The sequence below is a fragment of the Pimephales promelas genome, chromosome 15 (genome assembly GCF_988280905.1).
Source record: "Pimephales promelas chromosome 15, fPimPro1.hap1.1, whole genome shotgun sequence".
NCBI lineage: Eukaryota > Metazoa > Chordata > Actinopteri > Cypriniformes > Leuciscidae > Pimephales > Pimephales promelas.
In genome coordinates, this window is record NC_142783.1 from 12,935,076 (window position 1) to 12,954,656 (window position 19,581).

Here is a 19,581-nt window from a genome sequence, read left to right on the forward strand (position 1 = left end):
CTCCTAATATACATTGCACATCACCACATTGTTCAAGGATTCTCAAACGACTAGTCAGATGAATCAGTCTCTTTATCCCTCCTTTCCGAGAACTTATTCTCTGCTCTGATTGGCCAGATGGCCCAGTCTGCTGTGATTGGTTTACCAGAAAGCTACACGCCCATTATTACCATAACTGAACTGTAAAGAGACAGTAACGATGACGTTGATTTTACCATCAATGCCAGCGCAAGCTATATTCAAACCGAACCTGCATGCAAGAATGACTCGAGCAGGATGTTTCTCAGTTATAGTCTACTCAATTTGAGGTACAGCATTAAAACAAGTCAATCATCAAACCGATGTATATATATTTTTAATTTATAGCAGAACATATGCTGGAACTGTATTAACTGAATCAAATGTGAAGTGAATGACTGATGTAACAAAACGTTTGTTAAACAAATCATGCGCCATCCTGAATCATTAAAAAAGTAGTAAGAATGACAGACAATCTACATTGATAGACACAGTTTTAGGTAATAATGGCCCACACTGCTATATTTTAGTAAGACAATAACGTGAATTAGACGGTTAGCCGGAAACGTACACAATGACACAAAATTAAGTATTTTGAACACCTGGTAGAAAATATAAACTTCAGTAATTATTCATACTTAACTTACAGGTTTTGGTTCTGAGGGGCAAGATCGTCCAAATAAACTGGGTACTGACCATAGGTACTGACTGTTGAACTCCGAGATTTTAAAAGAAGTCGTCAGTAAAATGACGTGATTGTGGGCTGTTGTTCGCGGGCAGACAACGTACAATATAATTGACCTATTAAGTCACGCCCTCAAACGCGATGAGCCAATCACAGTGTGCAGCTAACTCAATACACTCGGACGTTCTCTGCTTCCACGTCCATTGAACTTGCAGTTAGTCGATTTTTATTTGTGTTTTCTTGTCATTTTAAGTTTAAAACGGTGTGCATGGGGTACATGCAACTCCGACACTAGGTTCCTGAGAGGCTTGCGATAGTTTGTATTTTTTTTAACCTTTTCCAAGCCTCACATCTCAGCCAGATAAGTGTCTACTCTGGATTGAGTTATGATAATAGACCCCAACACCAACTAAACGTGGAGAAATCAAACAAGGATGTCTACATCTGTTCTAAGTTAAGTCAACAACGTATTTGATGGTTACCTTTAAAATCTCTAATGTAACATTAGGCTAACGTTAGCCTAACATTAGAAAACGTTAACGTTAGCTTCTAGCTGTGTTGTACATCATGTCACTTAGCTTCATTAATGTATCTGTAAATAACCGGGATAACAAATGTTTGCAATGTTGTGCTGAATGATTCATGTAAATACTGTTGCACCAAACAGTGATGGCAACGATATGCGGTTTATCACGTTTACACTGTGACCTGTACATTTTTGCCTGGAGCTGAAGCTTTTCATCGACCTTCTCAACAATAAAATTATTAATATAACCCTCCAATGCATAAATAAGGCCCTATAGGTGACTTGGAGATGATACAGTATAATCTTTCTGTCTCCAAAAATCACCAATTGCCTCCTGTGAGTGTGAAATGTCTCCTACTGTGACCGCTGCCATCAGCGCCTGTCCCCGAATGTTGACTGTTTGTCCAGTGAGTGGAGGGGGCGTGGCTTAGCCATAGGTCAATTGGGCATTATGCACGTGTTTCTTCTAGTGACGTAGAACCGTAAAGCAGTAGTATTCGAATAAAAAAAACGACTCGTAAGGCAGTTCAGAGTCGAACCTTTCTTTTGGGAGCAACTTAACAATAACTTTATTTATCGTGCACTTTTGACTTTACAACTTTGCGAACGTTTACATTCACGAAATATTACACACTGCATGAAAAGGAATATTCCAAAAACCTGGTGACTAACCTCACCAATCAGACCAGCGCTAACTGGCAATAACTAAGTTGTTCATGTCTGCAAGGATGTTGTGATGTAAGCTGTCTGGAGCTGATGAAGTAAGCTAGCTTTTTTTAAGTTTAAACAGTTTAGCGTTTCTTGGCATTCAATACTGCCATGGGCTGTATCTTTCAAACCCACTTTTAATTAAATCATGACTCACTAGCTGTCTTCCTTCAAGATTTGCCGTAGGAGGAATTCAGTACTAGAGAATGTAAAATTAATGTCTTTATAAATACACACATACACCATCTAGGAAGAACAGTAAAGAACAGGCACACAGATGTTTACCACATCAAATTTGGATTCTCAATCCCGTCCACCAACTGGCATGAAAAATATACCACCATTTTGAATTTTCTTAAAAAAAACAACAAAAAAAAAACGTGCTTTTTCCAACTCCCCCTTGAACATCCGATTTTCACAAAAATGTAAAAGTTCTTAGCGACAAAAAAACATGTAGTTGTTTTGTCAAACCGTTATCAAATAATGTGTGAACGAATTTGACGTAGAGCATTCCAAAATGGATGTGAGTCAGTATGGCCGCAATGCTTCAGCGTATTCAGAACAAACTTGACTAGTGTTATTACAAGCATGACTTGAGGGTACATGCAGTACCTTTTGCCACTGTGCCTACTAGTGGTCAGGAGATATGAAAAATTTAGCTTTTGCTTATAAAGTCTTGCCAATTTGACAGAAAATTACAAAACTGGTCTCTTTGAGGTGGCAGGCCTATTTGCCTAGTTAGACGATATCAAATTTTCCCAAGTTTGGCCAATTTGAGCGTCGGCCACTTTGAACTTTGACGTAAAATGCTATATTTTTTTACGAACGCATTAGGGTATCATTACAAAAATAGATATGTGTCTTCGGCCAGATTACCTGATACTCAAAACCCTTTCGGGTTCCACTTTATTTGGATAGTCCACTTTAGACATTCTACAAACTATAAGTAACTTTGCAACTACATGTCTAACTAACTATCATTAGAGTATTAGTAGACTGTTAGGTTATGGTTAGGAGTTAGTAGAATAAGTTGACTTGTAGTTGCCAAGTTACTCACAGTCAGTATATGTTGGGGAAACATCAAAATAAAATGTTAGCAGGTATTAAGCTGACAGTCTACTAATACTCTAATGAGAGTTAGTTGACATGTAGTTGCAAAGTTACTTATAGTTGGTAGGAAGTCTAAGTCTAAAGTGGACTATCGAATTAGTGTTATACCGATCATTTTTGTTTTTGTTAATGAAAAAAAAAACTTACTGAAACTGGTCATGATATATTTTCTGAGAACATACTGTATTCTAATTTTGCCATAGTCGGCTAAACTTTCGAACTTTACTCTAGCTGAACTCGGCTGAACTCTAGCGAACTTTTGTCCGCTATTGAGTTTTTCTTTTAAAAAGCTACTTTTGCCAACCCTTCCAAAATCGTTGTTCCAATTTCCACAAAAATGTAATTGGATCATCTTCAGACGATGCTGCTGCCAAAAAAACAAAACAAAACATGGAATTCAAGTTGATTCATCAAACTGTTCTCGAAAAACACTCAAACGAATTAAACACCAAATAGACATGAGGCTATAGACCTTATGTAGCCACGCCCCTTTTCAGCGTTGCGCTCGTTGTCTTTTGACTTACGGTCTGTATTTTGACAGCGATCTTGCAGAGGTATGAATGAAAAAAATTCCCGGTCGACATTTGTTAAGACATCTGCTTTACAATGCTTATGATAAACATTACAATGCTCATGATAACTTATGTTAACTCTGCAATAAGTTAATCCACTTAACCAGCTCCTCGACAGCGATGCCATAGAAATATAGCCTACAGAGCGACCGCAAAAACGGAAGTTCAAAGACAATATTCTAAAGATGACGACGCCCACGTTTCTCTGGTGCATAAGGTCTATATCTTTGCAACGTATATTCTGACCAATCATGGTGCATGTTATGACAACTACTATGACATAAGGGTATCTGCACAATTTCGCCACAGTGCCACTTAGTGGTCAGAAGATATAAAAATGTTTTTTTTTTTAACAGTTTTGACCAAAAATCATGAGACTGATCTCATGCACCATGTCTATTGTAATGAAACTGATTATAATAGATGATTTTCAGTCCATGTTGGAAAATAATTATGGATTTAGTGTCGATTGACAAAACTGGCATAATGCCAAACTGCATCTAAAGCTGTATCTCAAAAACGATTTGACATTTTGGTCAAATGTATGGGTCAAAGGTAATAAGCAATTATGTCACATTACAAGTGATTGTAATGACTCAAAATGTCTTTACTCATTTTTGCCTTTGGTCTGATGCTCATTGCTATGCTGTTGTTAGGCATTGCTAGTTTTTTTTTATACTGTAGGTGGTTGGTAGGAGGAATAACCAGTAAAAATATTCACTTAAACTCTAACACTTTGATTGTTAATTGTTGGCTCACAAAACAGCAGAGCTCTCCAAAACACCTGTATTGTCTTCCACCTTTATTTCAACTTCTTGTTTTTTGCTCTGTCTTCGCATACTGGTTTTCCTGTTACCCATAATTCCATTTCCTGTCCTTATTCCCCACCTCTCTGCCATTTCAGATTGTAGAACAGAAAATCGAGTGCTCCTGCAACCTCACTTCCTGCGATTCATTGACATTTCCTCCAGGAAGCATCTGCTGGTCTTTCATGAAGCGGCCTGTTGGAAGGAGAGAATAATACTGTGTTAGTCATGGGACACTCAACACCGCATTAGTCCCATGTGAGTTCTTGAAAACACACGCTGAGGTCAATCAACACACATTTGAGTCGGACAGTGTTGAGTGTGACATGTAAACAAAGGTATAGTACTACTGTAAAGAGCATTCCCCAATGCAATGAGCCATGCTTCCGGGAATTTTTTTTCTCCCCAGAGTAGTTTTGTCAAAGGATTACAGACACAATAAACAAGTTAAATAAATAGGAAAAGTCCTTGTTCAATGTTACACTTATCTTTATGCGGCACAAACAGCCTGCTAGGCTAGATAGTTGTGAACCTCAAACCATCAAGAAGGTGATGGGTGTGGATGAATGAACAGTGTAACAGACCTGTGCCAAGAAACATAGATTTTTCCTGTTGGCCTGAGCTCATCTATCACTCTGCTGTGGGAGTCTGGATGTGGGATTGTGTATTATGGAAGCTTTAGTTTCACCAGCAACCGATTTTGTTCATAGTTGCGATTGTTATGCTTCGGCAGCACCACCACCCAGGAGGAAGTGAAAGGCTGTATCAAGGCTGAACAGACTTCCTGTGCTTGTTGTCTTGGGAGGACCTTACAAGGGCAGCTAAGAAAGCCAGGGGGAAAAGCAGACATTGTCATTTAGTTCCAGCCAGAGAGCATTCAGGCAGGGAGGTCTAGACATGGAGTTCTGGACGGGATTATATCTTATGAGCTTTCTCAACATGGCATGTTGCTTGCCTAAATCATCCTACACTGTTTATTTGAACAAACTCTCATTCAGTACTGCTCAGAGTCATTGCCTACCTGGAAGCTTCCTGACCAACGTTCCGAAAGAAGAGGAAATGGCAGAGATTCTGAAAACAATCTGGGACAAGAATGACAAAACTGCCACGTCGTTCTGGATTGGACTACAGAAGAATAAAGGTGACTGTTATAGGAAAGATTTGCCTCTTAAAGGATTCTACTGGACGGTAGACAGCAGCACTCAGTCCGATGTTAAATTGTGGGAGACAGAACCTTCAAATACTTGCTTAGAACTTCGTTGTGGGCTGCTTTCAGTGAAATATGCTGAAACTGCTGCAACAAGCAATGGGTTTGTCGAGACCACCTGCAGACAGGAACATTCTTTCATTTGTAAACGAAACGCTACGGTGGCGTGCCGTCGACCAGATATATTAGGCACACATGACATAATCGACTACTCAAACGATAAGGACACATGTTATGTTCATTGTGCTTCTGGTGCCAATTTCACATTAAAATGCTCAAAAGATCTAGTTTGGACTGTGTTAGGCAACCAAAACATGGATACATCGCAACTCTGCCTGGAGTGCAACAAAGGCTATAGGAGGGATGCATCCGGATACTGTGTGGATGTAAACGAATGCGAAGAATCCAAACCATGCACACACAGATGCCTGAACACAGACGGCTCCTACAAATGTGCATGTTCGGACAATGACATGGATGATTGTGATGGATCAAAGCCGCCCACCACTGATCTGACAAGAAATGACTATTCAAACGTTAACAGGGGCAAATCTTTGCTGACTCAACCTACGTCTCTGCCTGATGATGTCAGGACGAATGAGACAGATGTACACATTGAGGAGAGCGTTGGAGACGTTTCAAAAATCATAGTACCTGTGATTATAGCGCTGCTGATTTTCATCGTGCTGCTGGTGATCGTAGCGGCCATCGTGAAAGGCTGCATCAGGAGGAGGACCACAAAACTGTCCCGGAGGAAGGCGGAGGCTGTGGCTCTGAATGGTTCCAACTCCATGGAGAAGGTGAATGACAAAGAGGAAACTTAAGTGGAAAAGACTGCAAACTGTGAAATATAATTCAGTGTGATACCTTCAGACCGATCAGGGTGCTTACCGGAAGATTTTCCTCACTCAGAACTGTGTGGTCTAGAGTCACAAGAGCGCTGTACAATTACTGCCTTTAAATTTCTTTTGCCATTCCGTCTGTTTTACTCTCACGGTTGAAATCAGGGTCTTTATGCTGATGTGGATTAATCCTAGGCCACAGAGTTGGTAATTAGATTTTATGAGAAGCGTACTCTGTCTTTGTTTACTCTTTAGTTTGTTTTTAAATGCACCTGTGGAGATGTAAGAATTGTATATATGTGGTAAGAAGATTAAAAACGTTAGCCGGTTCAGCTTTTCATCCTGTTTTGATGTTGTCTCTGTTCATTTAATCACACAAACACATACATAACTAACATTAAAAGATGAGCAATATATTTGTTCCATATTACATTTTTTTAAATGTAAAATAATAATAATAATAATAATTGTTATACATGTTAACTCAGGTCCATTGAAAATACATATTTTGATTTTAATTAATAGAAAATGTTGAAATTACCATTAACCAATTTGAAAAAAGTAGCCTATTTGTTATGTCATGTTAACAAATGGAACCTTATTGTAAAGTGTTACTGAAGATATTGTGATAAAACTGTCATTGGATCTGCTTTCTAATTAAATATTACGGTTCACAACATGAAAGTTTTGCTTTTTACCTGAGGAGTTAAATAAACGGGTGTTACTTTAAGCTGCTGTAATTTGTTTTCTCTTTTTAATAGTACCACACGTACATGTCTCTATTTCTGACAGATCTAGCTGAAATAGGTGTCCTGAAAGATCAAATTTGTTTCTGTGACTACATGCTCAGGGAGTTCGTGAGTCAGGTTAAATATTTTCAACTCCATTTAGTGCCGCTAGGGGCGCTGAAATCACTTACAGCAGCTTTAATGGGGCACTCAGTGGTTGCATCCGAAACTGCATACTTCCCTACTATAGCCTATAATGTTTTCTATACTATAGCCCATAATGTAAATGTTTTCCTAACATTAGGCTACTATGTGACAAAATTATTCCGAATTCACAGTAGGCTACTTAAAAGAGTAGTTAAAAAGTACCCAGATGACCTACTTGGCTACTTCTATCGAGATTATGCATTAGCAGTGAAGCGACACAAATGACTGGTAGGTCACAACATGACGAATAATACGTCCAGATTACATTAATACAGTACTAGGCTACACACACCTATACTACGGAGAACATCATGTTAGGAGTCGCGAAGTAGGCTAATTATTTATTCAAAATATGTAGCCTGCCTACTCAAGATATGCGATTTCAGAGGCAGACGTAGGCTATTTTTTCAGACGTAGGCAATCGGCTTGAATGTATAGCCTTTTTTTTTTTTTTTTTTTTTTTTAGCATTTTTTGATCATTTTAAATATATTTGTAAATAGTAGGCTACTAGTCTTGTTTTTAGATTTTAAGAGAAAGGGTACTGACTGAGTGTACCTTTAACAATATATATATATATATATATATATATATATATATATATATATATATACAGTATATAGCCTATGCTATAATAATTAATATTTTTTGAAAAGGTGAAACGGGCTAGTAGGCTATATCATCTTTTTTGTAAAAAATATAAGCATAATTGAATAAATACACACATTGTGGGTGAAATGAATTACACTAAGGATTAGCCATAGCCTTGTATTAGACATATTCCCTTCAGAGGCACAAACAGAAGTACAACAGTCAATGGAAACGTTTCTCACAGGCTTCAGATCAGATCTGACCTCACGGTCACTGTCAGGATCAGGCTTACAGTCAAACATATAACATTTAGGTTTAGTGAACTTACCAAACCTTCTCATACAATGGTTTCACATAAAATATTCTACAATGAACCTGTGCCATATATATATAGGCTATATATGAAGAGTTCAGATGCAAAAGCCTCTAAGTGCCATTTGAAATTTTCTTCTAAAATGTAATTTTTATCAAGCTTGTATATTTAAGTTCAGTGATTTCACTTAAATGGCAATGAAGATTACCTATTAATTGTCATTTAAGTGAAATTACTGAACTTAAATATAAAAGCTTGATAAAAATTGTCATTTTAGACGAAAATTTCAAATGGCATTTAGAGGCTTTTGCATCTGAACTCTTCATGGCACAGGTTCATTGTAGAATATCTTATTATATATAAAAGAGTATAGCCTACTCTTTTTTTAATTTTTTTTGGTCAACTTAACACTTTAACAACAACAAAAAAATAGCATTAAATGGTGAAAAACGTTCACTGACCAAACACTGATAGAACTGGATTCAAAACTTCATATTTGCATACTGCATTTTGATTAGTCTTCTGACTTTCCTTCATATATTTGCATACTTTTGGCTGAGTGTCATGACAAAGCAAAGCGGCTCTGATTTCATTCAACAGAACCAAAACATAAAACCCGAAAACTATAGCATTGTTTTGTTCCTGCTTTGCGAGCCTATCCTATCCTTCAGAAAATACAAATCAGGTTTGATCACATAATACACTGAGAGTGCACACTAAATCCCCCTCCGTTTTATTCCATTTCAAATAGCATCAAAATATTTGGCTGTAGATATTTCTTTTCTTTTTTTTATCTGAGCGTCACACATTATTTCCATATCGACATACTGTCTAATAACTTTCATTCATAAGTCAACATATGCAGCGGTCGGGAACCTACCCGATATGGGAGCCACAATTTCCCAATAAATGATCAATAAAAAAATTGGACACATCAATAGAGATCAGTTCACATCAATTCAGCTTTCTGCAGAAAAAAAAACACAACCAATTACAATTCCTATGTTGTAGGCTACCTACCGAAGTTATTGAAAAGAAAATTTTAGAATAGGCTAATAATATTTTTGAAGTTGTAGGCAACAGTGCGTGTGCAGTGGGGTCCGAGTGTCACAATAACACTCATATAGAGCTCCTGCACTCAGATTCAAGCAAAGCGTGTTAGTGGTAAAGGTGGAAACTATTAGAACCGCAGCGAAAATGTATAAATAGGCTATCAGTGACTGGACTGAAACATATCATTTTATTGAAACTGGTGCTGTGCCAAGACTTTTCTGCAACTGACAGGATGATTTCAGCGCGCGCTCCGAGCCGAACATGGACAAGAATAGTAACCTAGCCTACCCACAGCATGTGTCAAAAAAACGCCCACCTGTGTGAGTATTCGAGTATTCACGTAGCACTCACTCACTCACTCACTCACTCACTCACTCACTCACTCACTCACTCACTCACTCACAAGAAGAAGAAGAGGATTTGTAAGACTCGGAAACACCCAGTGAAAGCCATGCACAATTAATTCTATATTGCAAATAGTTTATTGCATATTTGTTGTATATTTTCATATTTGCGCACTCACCATTTCAATAGTACATTTATTAGGTCCATTACTGAAAACAAATAAATATGCAACAAACAATAAACAAGTTGCAATATGGAATTAATTGTGCAGGGCTTTCACTGGGAGTTACCATCTGAGTATATATATAAATGCTATATTTGGAAAAAATGCATTAACCAGGATAAAAAAAAAAAAAATCTTTGGTCAAAAACGGTTCCCGACCCCTGAATGTTTATCTGAAATTTCATGCGCATTCATAGCAAATGCACATTCACTTCTGACTAAGCATTACATGATCAAATAATGTATATAATTAAAGTTATTTATAAGTCTTACCAATACAAAAAAAAAAATATTCAAATGACAACAGATAACAACAAAAGTTTCATGCTGCAATACAGAATCCTACATAGTCGTAGTTCTGGATGTGCAGGTGCCGTTCCTGTACGTGCTGTCCGATTCCAGATTGTCCGGCTGAAAGTCATCCACACTGTATCCTCGACTCTTCAGAGCCGTGGCATAGTAATCTATGGGCTCCTCCGTGGCGTTCTCCCACCATCGGAGGCATAAAATCCGCTGGAAGGAGCGTCTGAAGTTGTCCGACAGGAATCCGTACAGTATGGGGTTGGCACAGCTGTTGGCATATCCCAAAATCACAGCCAGCTGACTGAGAGTGGCATTGTGCTGCTGGACGAACACGCTCACCAGCTGCACGATGTGAAAAGGCATCCAGCAAATCACGAACACTGTCACCACCATCATCACCATCAGTGTGATCTTCCTCTCGGACTTTTTGCGCTGCTGCCAGCCCGCTTTCAGCGCGACCACCCGCATCTTCACTATGATGAGGATGTAGCACATGCATATGGCAATGACCGGGAAGAGAAAGCCCATCAGAAAGGCGTAGATCACAAACACAGCCATCCACTGACGCTCAGGCTCCGGCATCTGCATGTTGCAAGCCACCGATCCGTCAGAGTTGGGTGCAGTGGTGGAGAAGATGATGATGGGCAGGATGACCAGGATGGAGAACATCCAGACTCCTAAGTTGACCATTTTGGCGATGGTGGGTCTCCGGTACCGCGCCGCTTTGATGGGATGCACCACGGAGATGTAGCGGTCAATACTCAACACGGTGAGACAATAGATGCTGGTGAACATGTTGATGGCATCAACACTTAAAACCAAACGACACAGGAGCGAACCAAAGGGCCAGTGATGAAGTAAAGAAGAGGTGACTAAGAAGGGCACACTTAACATGAGTAACTCATCCGCGATCGCCAAGTTCAAAATGTAGATGTTGGTCGCAGTTTTCATCTTTGCATACCTAAAGATCACATAAATCACCATCGAGTTCCCACAGAGTCCCACCAGACACACCACGGAATAGATGAAGGAGATGAAGATCGCGCTGCTGCCGTGAGAATCCGCGCTATGCGTCTCGTTGCTGGAGGAGTTTAACAGATATAAACCATCCTCCAGGTTCTTGAAGGTGTCGTTGAGCAGCATTCCGACACTGTTTTGAGTCTGCTATGGATGTAAAGTATAGAAACACGAGCTCAAAAGATGCGCGCATTGACGCCTCGCGACTCCGGAACGCGCATCCCGACGCTGCGGCGGCTTCAGCACCATGGACAGTTACTTCACATCCACATGCATCACATCCACAGACGTCACGCGTGAAACATGACGCCATCGGGTGCTGGTGCGTTTGACAGCGTGTCTGAGAAACAGAAATAGTTGCCTGACGACATCTAGACCTTCTTTTCAATGTCCGAATAAATGCACAATGATAAAAAAAAAAGAAAGAAAAAGCGATTTCCATTAGGTCTATCAAATAAAAAAAATTCTAACTATCTTTTGTCTTTCCTGTTGTCTAAGTTGAATTTAAAAATTTTTTGAAAGCTTTGTGTTCATTAGTATAATAGGGACGAACTTTTTTTCTTCTTTTTGCCTTCGTTTTTATTATTATTAGTGACATCTTCAAATGCGTAAAAGTAAAATTAATCGTTTTGGTCTGAGAATAAGGAGATTTCCAGACCTGGCACGTAACACTGTAACTGCACCCTGGAAATAACCATATTTATGTTTAGGATAATATTTATTAAAAACTCAACCTATGCTCATGCAGTCACTCAAAAAAAAAAAAAAAAGGATTATGTCTTACAAGAAAATGGCATGTTTAAATGATACTTGCCAATACATTGTAATTATTAGCGAAATTTACTAGCAATTTCGGAGAGAAAATTGTTTATGCACCCAATTTTCTTTCCCAGTGCAGACAAACTGCAGTTAATGCTCAGTTTACAGTGTCAAAAACAGGAAGGCTTAGTTTCCACACCAGCTGTTTAAAATTCATAGCTCGTCTTAATGCCCTTTCCCTCCAAAATTGAATAAAACACATTGTTCAGCCTATGACAAAGCAAGAGGTTTTACATAAGGTCCACTGAACAAATGAAAGGCTCAGTATTTGAGTCTGGAGTTATCCATGGGAACCCTGATATGAGCATATTTTGTGATTGTTACCATATTCTTAATACACTCTTCCTATATTGGACAATATGCCTTAAAATAACAACAAAGCAACCTGAGTGTGAAGAGAAAGCTTATCTGTGCTTATTTCTGGCACCACCTAGTGATGGATCCAAATCTAAAGAACACAATCCAGCTGCAGTGAAATTTAATGCTTTTCGAGGGACTAGAGGGGAAAAAACTATTTCAGATCCACATAACATCAACTCTGAATGTGTGTATGACACTTTTATTCATATTTAGATCTTTTCATCTGTACTGCAAATCCATAGAAGTGAAGTGTCGATTTTAATTTTTTATATTTGGAGGCCACTTGAGATTAGTGAATTCATTGCCATGTTCAAGAAACTAGTTTGAGATGATTTAAGCGTTGTGACATGTCAAGTTATCCTGCTGGAAGTATCCCTCAGGAGATGTCACACTGTGATCATAAAGGGATGGACATTGTTAGCAACAATACTCTGGTAGGCTGTGGAGTTTAAATGGTGCTCAATTGGCACTAAAGTGCCCAAAGTATGCCAAGAAAGTATCCCTGACACCATTACACCACCAGCAGCAGCCTGAACCATTGATACAGTAAGGGTGGATCCATGCTTTCATGTTATTTAAGCCAAATACTAACCTATCTGAATGCCACATCAGAAATCTGGACTCACCAGACCAGGAAGCTTTTTTTCCAGTCTCCTTCTGTCCAATTTTGGTGACCCAATGCATTTGTAGCCTCAGTTTCCTGTTCTTTCCTGTAGTCCATCTGATTGAAGGCTGAACGTGTTGGGAATTCAGAGATGCTCTTCTGCAGACCTTGGTTGTTGAGTTACTGGTATAATAATAATAACAACACATTTTGTTTTCTATAGCGCCTTAAGTTACATCTCAAGGCGCTTCACATAAAATAAGAAAAAAGAAAACAATACAACATTATTAAAGCATTTATAAAGACATAATATATACATTAAATATGCAATACAAAAAAAAATGTTATCGAATAAATTCCATAAGTAAGTGGTGAGTAACAAACTGTAATTTGATTAGAGTAGCTTATGAAAGCCCGGCCAGTAGAGCGGTGCAATAATCAATGCAAGAAAATAGTGTTAATTCACTTTTCAGCCACAGGAAATGACAAGGACTTAGTCTAGCAAATTTTCTAAAGATGTTTTGACAGTATTCTGGATATGAGGATCAAAAGTTCTAAAATCTAAAAATTTTTTGAAACTCTAAATTAGAGCCACATTTTAAGTTAAAGACCCAGCTTTACATAGCTGGCAGGGTGAACCAATAACCTAAGTCTTGTCCATTTTTAGACAAAGAAAACTGAGAAATACAGAAATCTGTTTAGATCTCAGAAATACATAGAAACAGAAAGGCAAGATGTCGCTTGAAAGCAAAGTTAATAGTCAACTAGATCCCATTCGTAAAGGAAGACCGTGTCAGACTCAAATAACTATTTCACGCTGAAATAATTTGATCCTTTTTCAAGACAGTCCATTTCAAAATGCTTGCACCTTGAAAACAGGACGATAGCAACAGAACATTCTGAAACACTTTTGTGAGAATTTGAGTGATACCTCATTTTTTTTCCTCACAGATGGACACTTGTGTTGTCCTTGAAAAGTAATGAGCTCAGTCAGAGCACAACATGTGAGGAGCAGATGGCTGTCTTCACACTCTTCTCTCTGAGCCTCTTCTATCTCTCTCTTCCTGAACTGGAGAGGAGCCAGATCATTCAGCAGGTGTTTTCTTTCTATCTATCTAGTTAAGACCAGTGTTTCTGTCGAGTGTCATATAAGGTGACCTGAATGCTTCAAATAGGATTTCAGACATTAGATCCAGCTGTTAGGACCTTAATTAGTTGAACTTTAGTCAGTGGCTTAATAAAATCAATTGATTATTCATTGTTTCACATTGTTTGTCACTTAATAAATATGTAGAATTCTAGTTAGTTTGTTCTAAATCCTCAATATTAAACTTCTGCTAATAATTTAGTCAAAGTTCTGACTCAAACTCTCCATTGATGATCAAATTATTCTGATTAAATGAGAGCATTCACAAACAACATGTAAATTGGTCAAAAACTATGTTATAATAGATGTTTGACCAGAGACCAGAACTGCATGAAGTCCATGAAGGTTGGTTACTGCATGAACCCGCTGACCATCTGCTACTGACATGAATGAGAATCTGCAGGTACTTTAGTTGACAAAACAAAACGAAACGCAGCTCATATGCAGTCCAGAACCTAAGCTAAGACATGGTCAATTATTGGCACTCTTGGTAAATCTGCATTGTTTATCCTTTTGGTCTTTTTTTTTTTTCAAAACATTCACAAACAAATCTAACCTTTCATTGAAGTAAAACTAATCTAAATTGGGGGGAAAATCACATTATGAAATAAATATTTTTCTCCAAAACACGTTGGCCACAATTATTGGCACCCATAGAAAATCTTATGAGTAAACTATCTCTAAAGTATATTCCAATTCATATTTAAATGTTTAGTACACCAGGGTGACTGGGAATATGAAACTGTCTAGCCATGACTGTCATAGGCCAAATTCCCTTAATCATCCATCACAATAAATAAAACCAAATAATATAGTTGTGATGTGCAGCAAAAGATTGCCGAGCTTCACAAAATACAAAGTGATTGCAAGAAAATAGCTAAAGCATCATCGGAAATCCCCATTTCGACCATCAAGGGCAATAATTAAGAACTAAAGCTGTTACGAATCTGCCTGGAAGAGGACGTGTGTCATTATCGTCCTAAAGCACGGCGAGGAGGAGAGTTTGAGTGGCCAAAGACTCTCCAAGGATCACAGATGGAGAATTGCAGACATTGGATGAGTATTGGGGTCAGAAAAAAAACTTCATCCCCTACATCATCTCAAACTGTTTGGAGGGTTTCAAGAAAAAACCTACTCGCTCATCCAAAAACACACTCCAGCATATTTAGTTGTCAGACACGACTGGAACTTCAAAAGGGACCTGGTTTTAAGATGAGTGTGGGGTAAACAGGGATAAAAAAAAGAGAGAACCCGATGCCCACAGTTAAATATACTGCTGGATCTGTAATGTTGTGGGCTTATTTATTTGCTGGAGGACCAGGACATCTTGTTCAGATACATGGTCTCATAGATTCTAGCAAATACCAACTGATAAAAAAAATCAACCCGACGGCCTCTGCTAGAAATCTTATAATGGACCGTGGTTGGATCTTCCACCAGGACAATGATCCAAAACAAACATCAAAATCAACACAAAAATGTGTCAAAATGAAGTTTCTGCAATGGCCATCCCAGTCCCCTGAACTGAAACCTTTAGAAAATGAGTCGGGTGAACTGAAGAGAAGCACCGCACACATGGATCTGGGAATCTGAAGAATCTGGGGAGATTCTGTATGGAGGAATGATCTCTGATCTTTTGTTCTCCAAAATCATCGGACATTATAGGAGAAGACTTAGAGCTGTCATCTTGACAAAAGGAGGTTGAAAAAAATAAAAGGGCGCCAAAAGTTATGGCCAACGTGTTTTGGAGAAAAACATTTCTGTCATAAATGAAAATTTTCTCCAAGGGTGTTAATATTTCTGATCATGACAACAATAACAACAATACTATATTTATGCCATTATGAAATTATACCATTCAAAAGATTTTTTGAAATAATTTAATACTTTTAATTAATAAAAAAGTAAAAGTAATTAATATTTGTACACCAAATCAGCAAATCAGAATGATTTCTGAAGAATCACGTGACACTGAAGACTGGAGTAAAAAATCCAGTCTGTGTGAAAAAAAAATGTAACAATATTTCATAATATTACCATTTAATACCAAAACTTTTGAACAAAATAATGTATTATTATAACAAGTTTCTGCATAAAAATAACCAAGGTTAAAGTTCTAATAGCTGCCTTATTCACTCCAAAAAAAAAATACAGTTTAAATATTAATTAAATGGAGTAATATTTTGAATGCATAAAATTAATTTAATACCAGAAAATTATCGAAAACATTATTATTTTTGGCTTTTTACTAAATATTTACTATTTCTCTGGAGCACAAGAAATAAAGAAATAATTATGTTTTAAAGGGATACTCCACTTTTTTTGGAAATAGGCTCATTTTACCACTCCCCCAGAGTTAAACAGTTGAGTTTTACTATTTTCAAATCCATTCAGACGATTTTCTGATATTTAGAAGAATATCAGTAACCAGACAGTTTCTGATCTCATTGTCTACCATAGTAGGAAAAAATATATACTATGGTAGTCAATGAGACCAGAAACTGTCTGGTTACTGATATTCTTCTAAATATCAGAAAATCGGCTGAATGGATTCGAAAACGGTAAAACTCAACAGTTTAACTCAGGGGGAGTGGTAAAATGGGCCTATTTCTAAAAAAGTGGAGTATCCATATAAGTTTAGAATTATAATACTTGGCTGGATGATGGATTTCAACACCTTCAGTTATATGGCCAGTATTTTAATGTAGTTTTATTTAAAAAAAATTTAACTGACTGCATGCAATGAAATTAAGTTAAGGCAAAATGTGTTGCATTAGCTCATTTTGTTTACGACTCCGAGTCCTGAAGTTCCAATGCCTTCCTGTAGTCCTCGAGCGCCTGCTTCGTCCACCCCAGACGACCCCGGACATCAGCCCGAAGCTTATAGAGAAGAGCATCTCCAGGCTGCAGCATTAGAGCTACAAGAAACACACACACACACACAGACAGATGTGTTAGAGCAAAATAACACTCTCAGCTTCTATCAACCCATCTCCTGTTTACACTGAGGTGTACCATTATTTGTGTCGTCTTCACCACAACATCTTTGTTCAGTCTCTCAGCATTATTCTTCTCACCAAGAGAATGACATTAATATTAGGCTACCGCACAACACACAGTGTTTACAGTCTCAAAAGGCTGTTTACACCGCAACGCGTGGGTTGCTTCTCCCCATGTCTTTTACTTTTCTATTATGAACTAGCCAGAAAAATAAAGGCTTTTTAAATAATTTTGAAGAAGAGTGCCTTGGATTTTCTCTTTTCTACACACATTTTATTCAAAACATCAGGCAAAAGAGAACGAAGAGGACATACTTTTTAGTTCACACAAGAGGGACGATTTGCGAGCAATTTGCCATCTTCATTAGCATAAATTACCATCACTCGGCTGGTACCTTTACAGATGTTATTTTGCTTCAATAGCCTTGATTCGAGTGAGGTAAAGTATAAAAACTAATTTTTAGGGCTTACAGGATAAGTGTTCAATGTGTCTATTTACAGCTAACTAAATTAGATTGTTTGAAACGGCATGCTGAAATAGTAAGTGATTACTCCATTCACAGAGAACACACTCATCAGATACCGAGGGCCATCTGTTTCCTAAAATCCCACCTGTTTCTGCCGCAGACAGAGGGATTTAGGAATGGACTCTAAGAACCTCTGGTTTTTCATCAGAAATGCTTGCACATCCTTGCGTTGGACTACATAAATGTGCAGCCTACCAAGAGGAAATCTATAATTAGTTTACACTGTAACCATAGTAACCACCTGTCTCTTGTTATACAGAAGTAAAGGGACATGGCTGCTGCATTTGTTTTCATTGTTTTTTTTTGTTTTGTTTTTTTTGTTTGTTTTTCCTCAGGCAGCCATGTGGTCAGACCCATCCTGCTCTGGTCCTCTCGTGTGTGAAGGTGTGCACTGAAAGCATCCATCTGCCTCACACACTCAGACTCATACTCAGTCACTCACTCAGTAAAGATTGCTCACATATAGTGGCATGTAGTCAGTGTTTGGACTTTTAGTTTAAAGTCAGCTTGTTTAGGCCAAGAACTGCCTGGTTTGACTGACCAACCACTGTTTGCTTTCTTTTTGTGTGCCGTATAGGGGTGGTTGCAAATGAAATTATACCACGGAGAAAAGAGGAAAGATATACCATTAATTCAAATAATGCTAAAAAATATAGCCATGTGAATGATAGAAAAGAAAATCCCGAAAAGGAGTAGATGATAAAAATAATAAGCACTGATAACAAAAAGGATAAGCACTGATAACAACATATGCATTACCATTTAAAAGTTTGGGGTCAGTAAAAAAAAAAAGAAAAAAGAAATGAATACTTTCATTCAGCAAGGAAGGATTAAATAAGAATAACAGAGTATATACAGGTGTCTCGATTTGGTTTTGTTTCATGTTCCGGTCTCATGTCAGTCATGTAATCCAGCCTGTTCTGTGTTGTCATTGGTTCATTGTTCACAGGTGTCCCTTGTCTAGTCATTAGTCCTTGTGTATTTCAGCCCTCATGTTTGCCATAATGTCTTTGTCAAATATTGTTTCCTGTTACCAGAGTTGATAACCGTCATGTCCACGTTTATGTTTGAGGTTCATGCCATGTCCTGCCTTTGATTTATGCTTGATGATGTTCTGTAAATAAACTGCACTTGGGTTTTCTACGAACTTGCCTTCATTGGACCATCCTTGGGACCATACAGTGACCTACAACCATGAACCGAGCAGTTTGTCTCCTACGACTCCGTCAAGGAGACCATGCACTGTAAAAACCAATTAGTTCAGTTTACTTAAAGGTATAGCGGAGGATTTTCTTTTTCCGGGTGGGTAGTCTATACTATTGGTTCACCTAAGTGTCAATCATTCTGGTGATATGCTACGTAAGGCTATTTGCGATTATAAGGCGATTTGCAAAATAGTTTCCTCAGAACGTATTTCGTGTGATACAGGGTTGCAACATATCATGTCTTGAGTCCTCGGTCACTCAATCGATCAGTATAATAAGTAAATAAAACACGGAAGGGCATTTGACATGTTGTCTTTTTTATGAATGTTTTTGAGTTAGTTTATAATTTGCAACATAATTGTGTAAGGCGCAATAGACGTTCACTCTCGGGAGCAAGAGTGTTGTGTTTGTCCATGTGCATTTTTTTTAAAAATTGGAGAGGGCGGGTCTTCTCTAAAATTCGGAAAGATCCTCCGCTATACCTTTAATGAAATTAAGGCAACAAGCTTTATAATAAAATTAAGTTACTGTAACTTAATTCCATAAAGTTATTTTTACTTAATCCGTTTAAGTTTTGCCAACTTAATTCTGTTATCCGAGGAAGTGTACTCCCAGAGTGCATTGCGGCATGAATAAATTAATTTCTTTGTTTTACTATTTTTGGCTTT

General features: G+C 37.9%; 3 protein-coding genes across 3 annotated transcripts in view; 1 reads left to right on the forward strand and 2 right to left on the reverse strand.

The window, feature by feature from the left end:
* The first annotated feature begins 5,225 nt into the window (after positions 1-5,225).
* Positions 5,226-6,819, forward strand: clec14a (C-type lectin domain containing 14A). The gene has a single exon (XM_039673801.2). It carries the CDS (start codon positions 5,323-5,325, stop codon positions 6,454-6,456), a length of 1,134 nt encoding a protein of 377 aa, XP_039529735.2. The 5' UTR covers positions 5,226-5,322; the 3' UTR covers positions 6,457-6,819.
* A 1,751-nt stretch (positions 6,820-8,570) lies between these two features.
* On the reverse strand, positions 8,571-11,687 carry sstr1a (somatostatin receptor 1a). Its single transcript, XM_039673814.2, has one exon. The coding sequence runs from the start codon at positions 11,376-11,378 to the stop codon at positions 10,275-10,277; it is 1,104 nt and encodes a 367-aa protein (XP_039529748.1). The 5' UTR covers positions 11,379-11,687; the 3' UTR covers positions 8,571-10,274.
* Positions 11,688-16,906: 5,219 nt separating this feature from the next.
* Positions 16,907-19,581, reverse strand: part of ttc6 (tetratricopeptide repeat domain 6) — a 45,946-nt gene continuing 43,271 nt past the window's right edge. Inside the window, exon 32 of the mRNA XM_039673825.2 lies at positions 16,907-17,100. Within this exon, the coding sequence (XP_039529759.2) occupies positions 16,970-17,100 (131 nt within the window). The 3' untranslated portion in view covers positions 16,907-16,969. The remainder of the gene's footprint in view (positions 17,101-19,581) is intronic.

What these genes read in the sequence shown, in the direction of transcription:
- sstr1a (XM_039673814.2), bottom strand. Translation starts at nt 11,378, where the DNA reads ATGCTGCTCAACGACACCTTCAAGAACCTGGAGGATGGTTTATATCTG.
- clec14a (XM_039673801.2), top strand. Translation starts at nt 5,323, where the DNA reads ATGGAGTTCTGGACGGGATTATATCTTATGAGCTTTCTCAACATGGCA.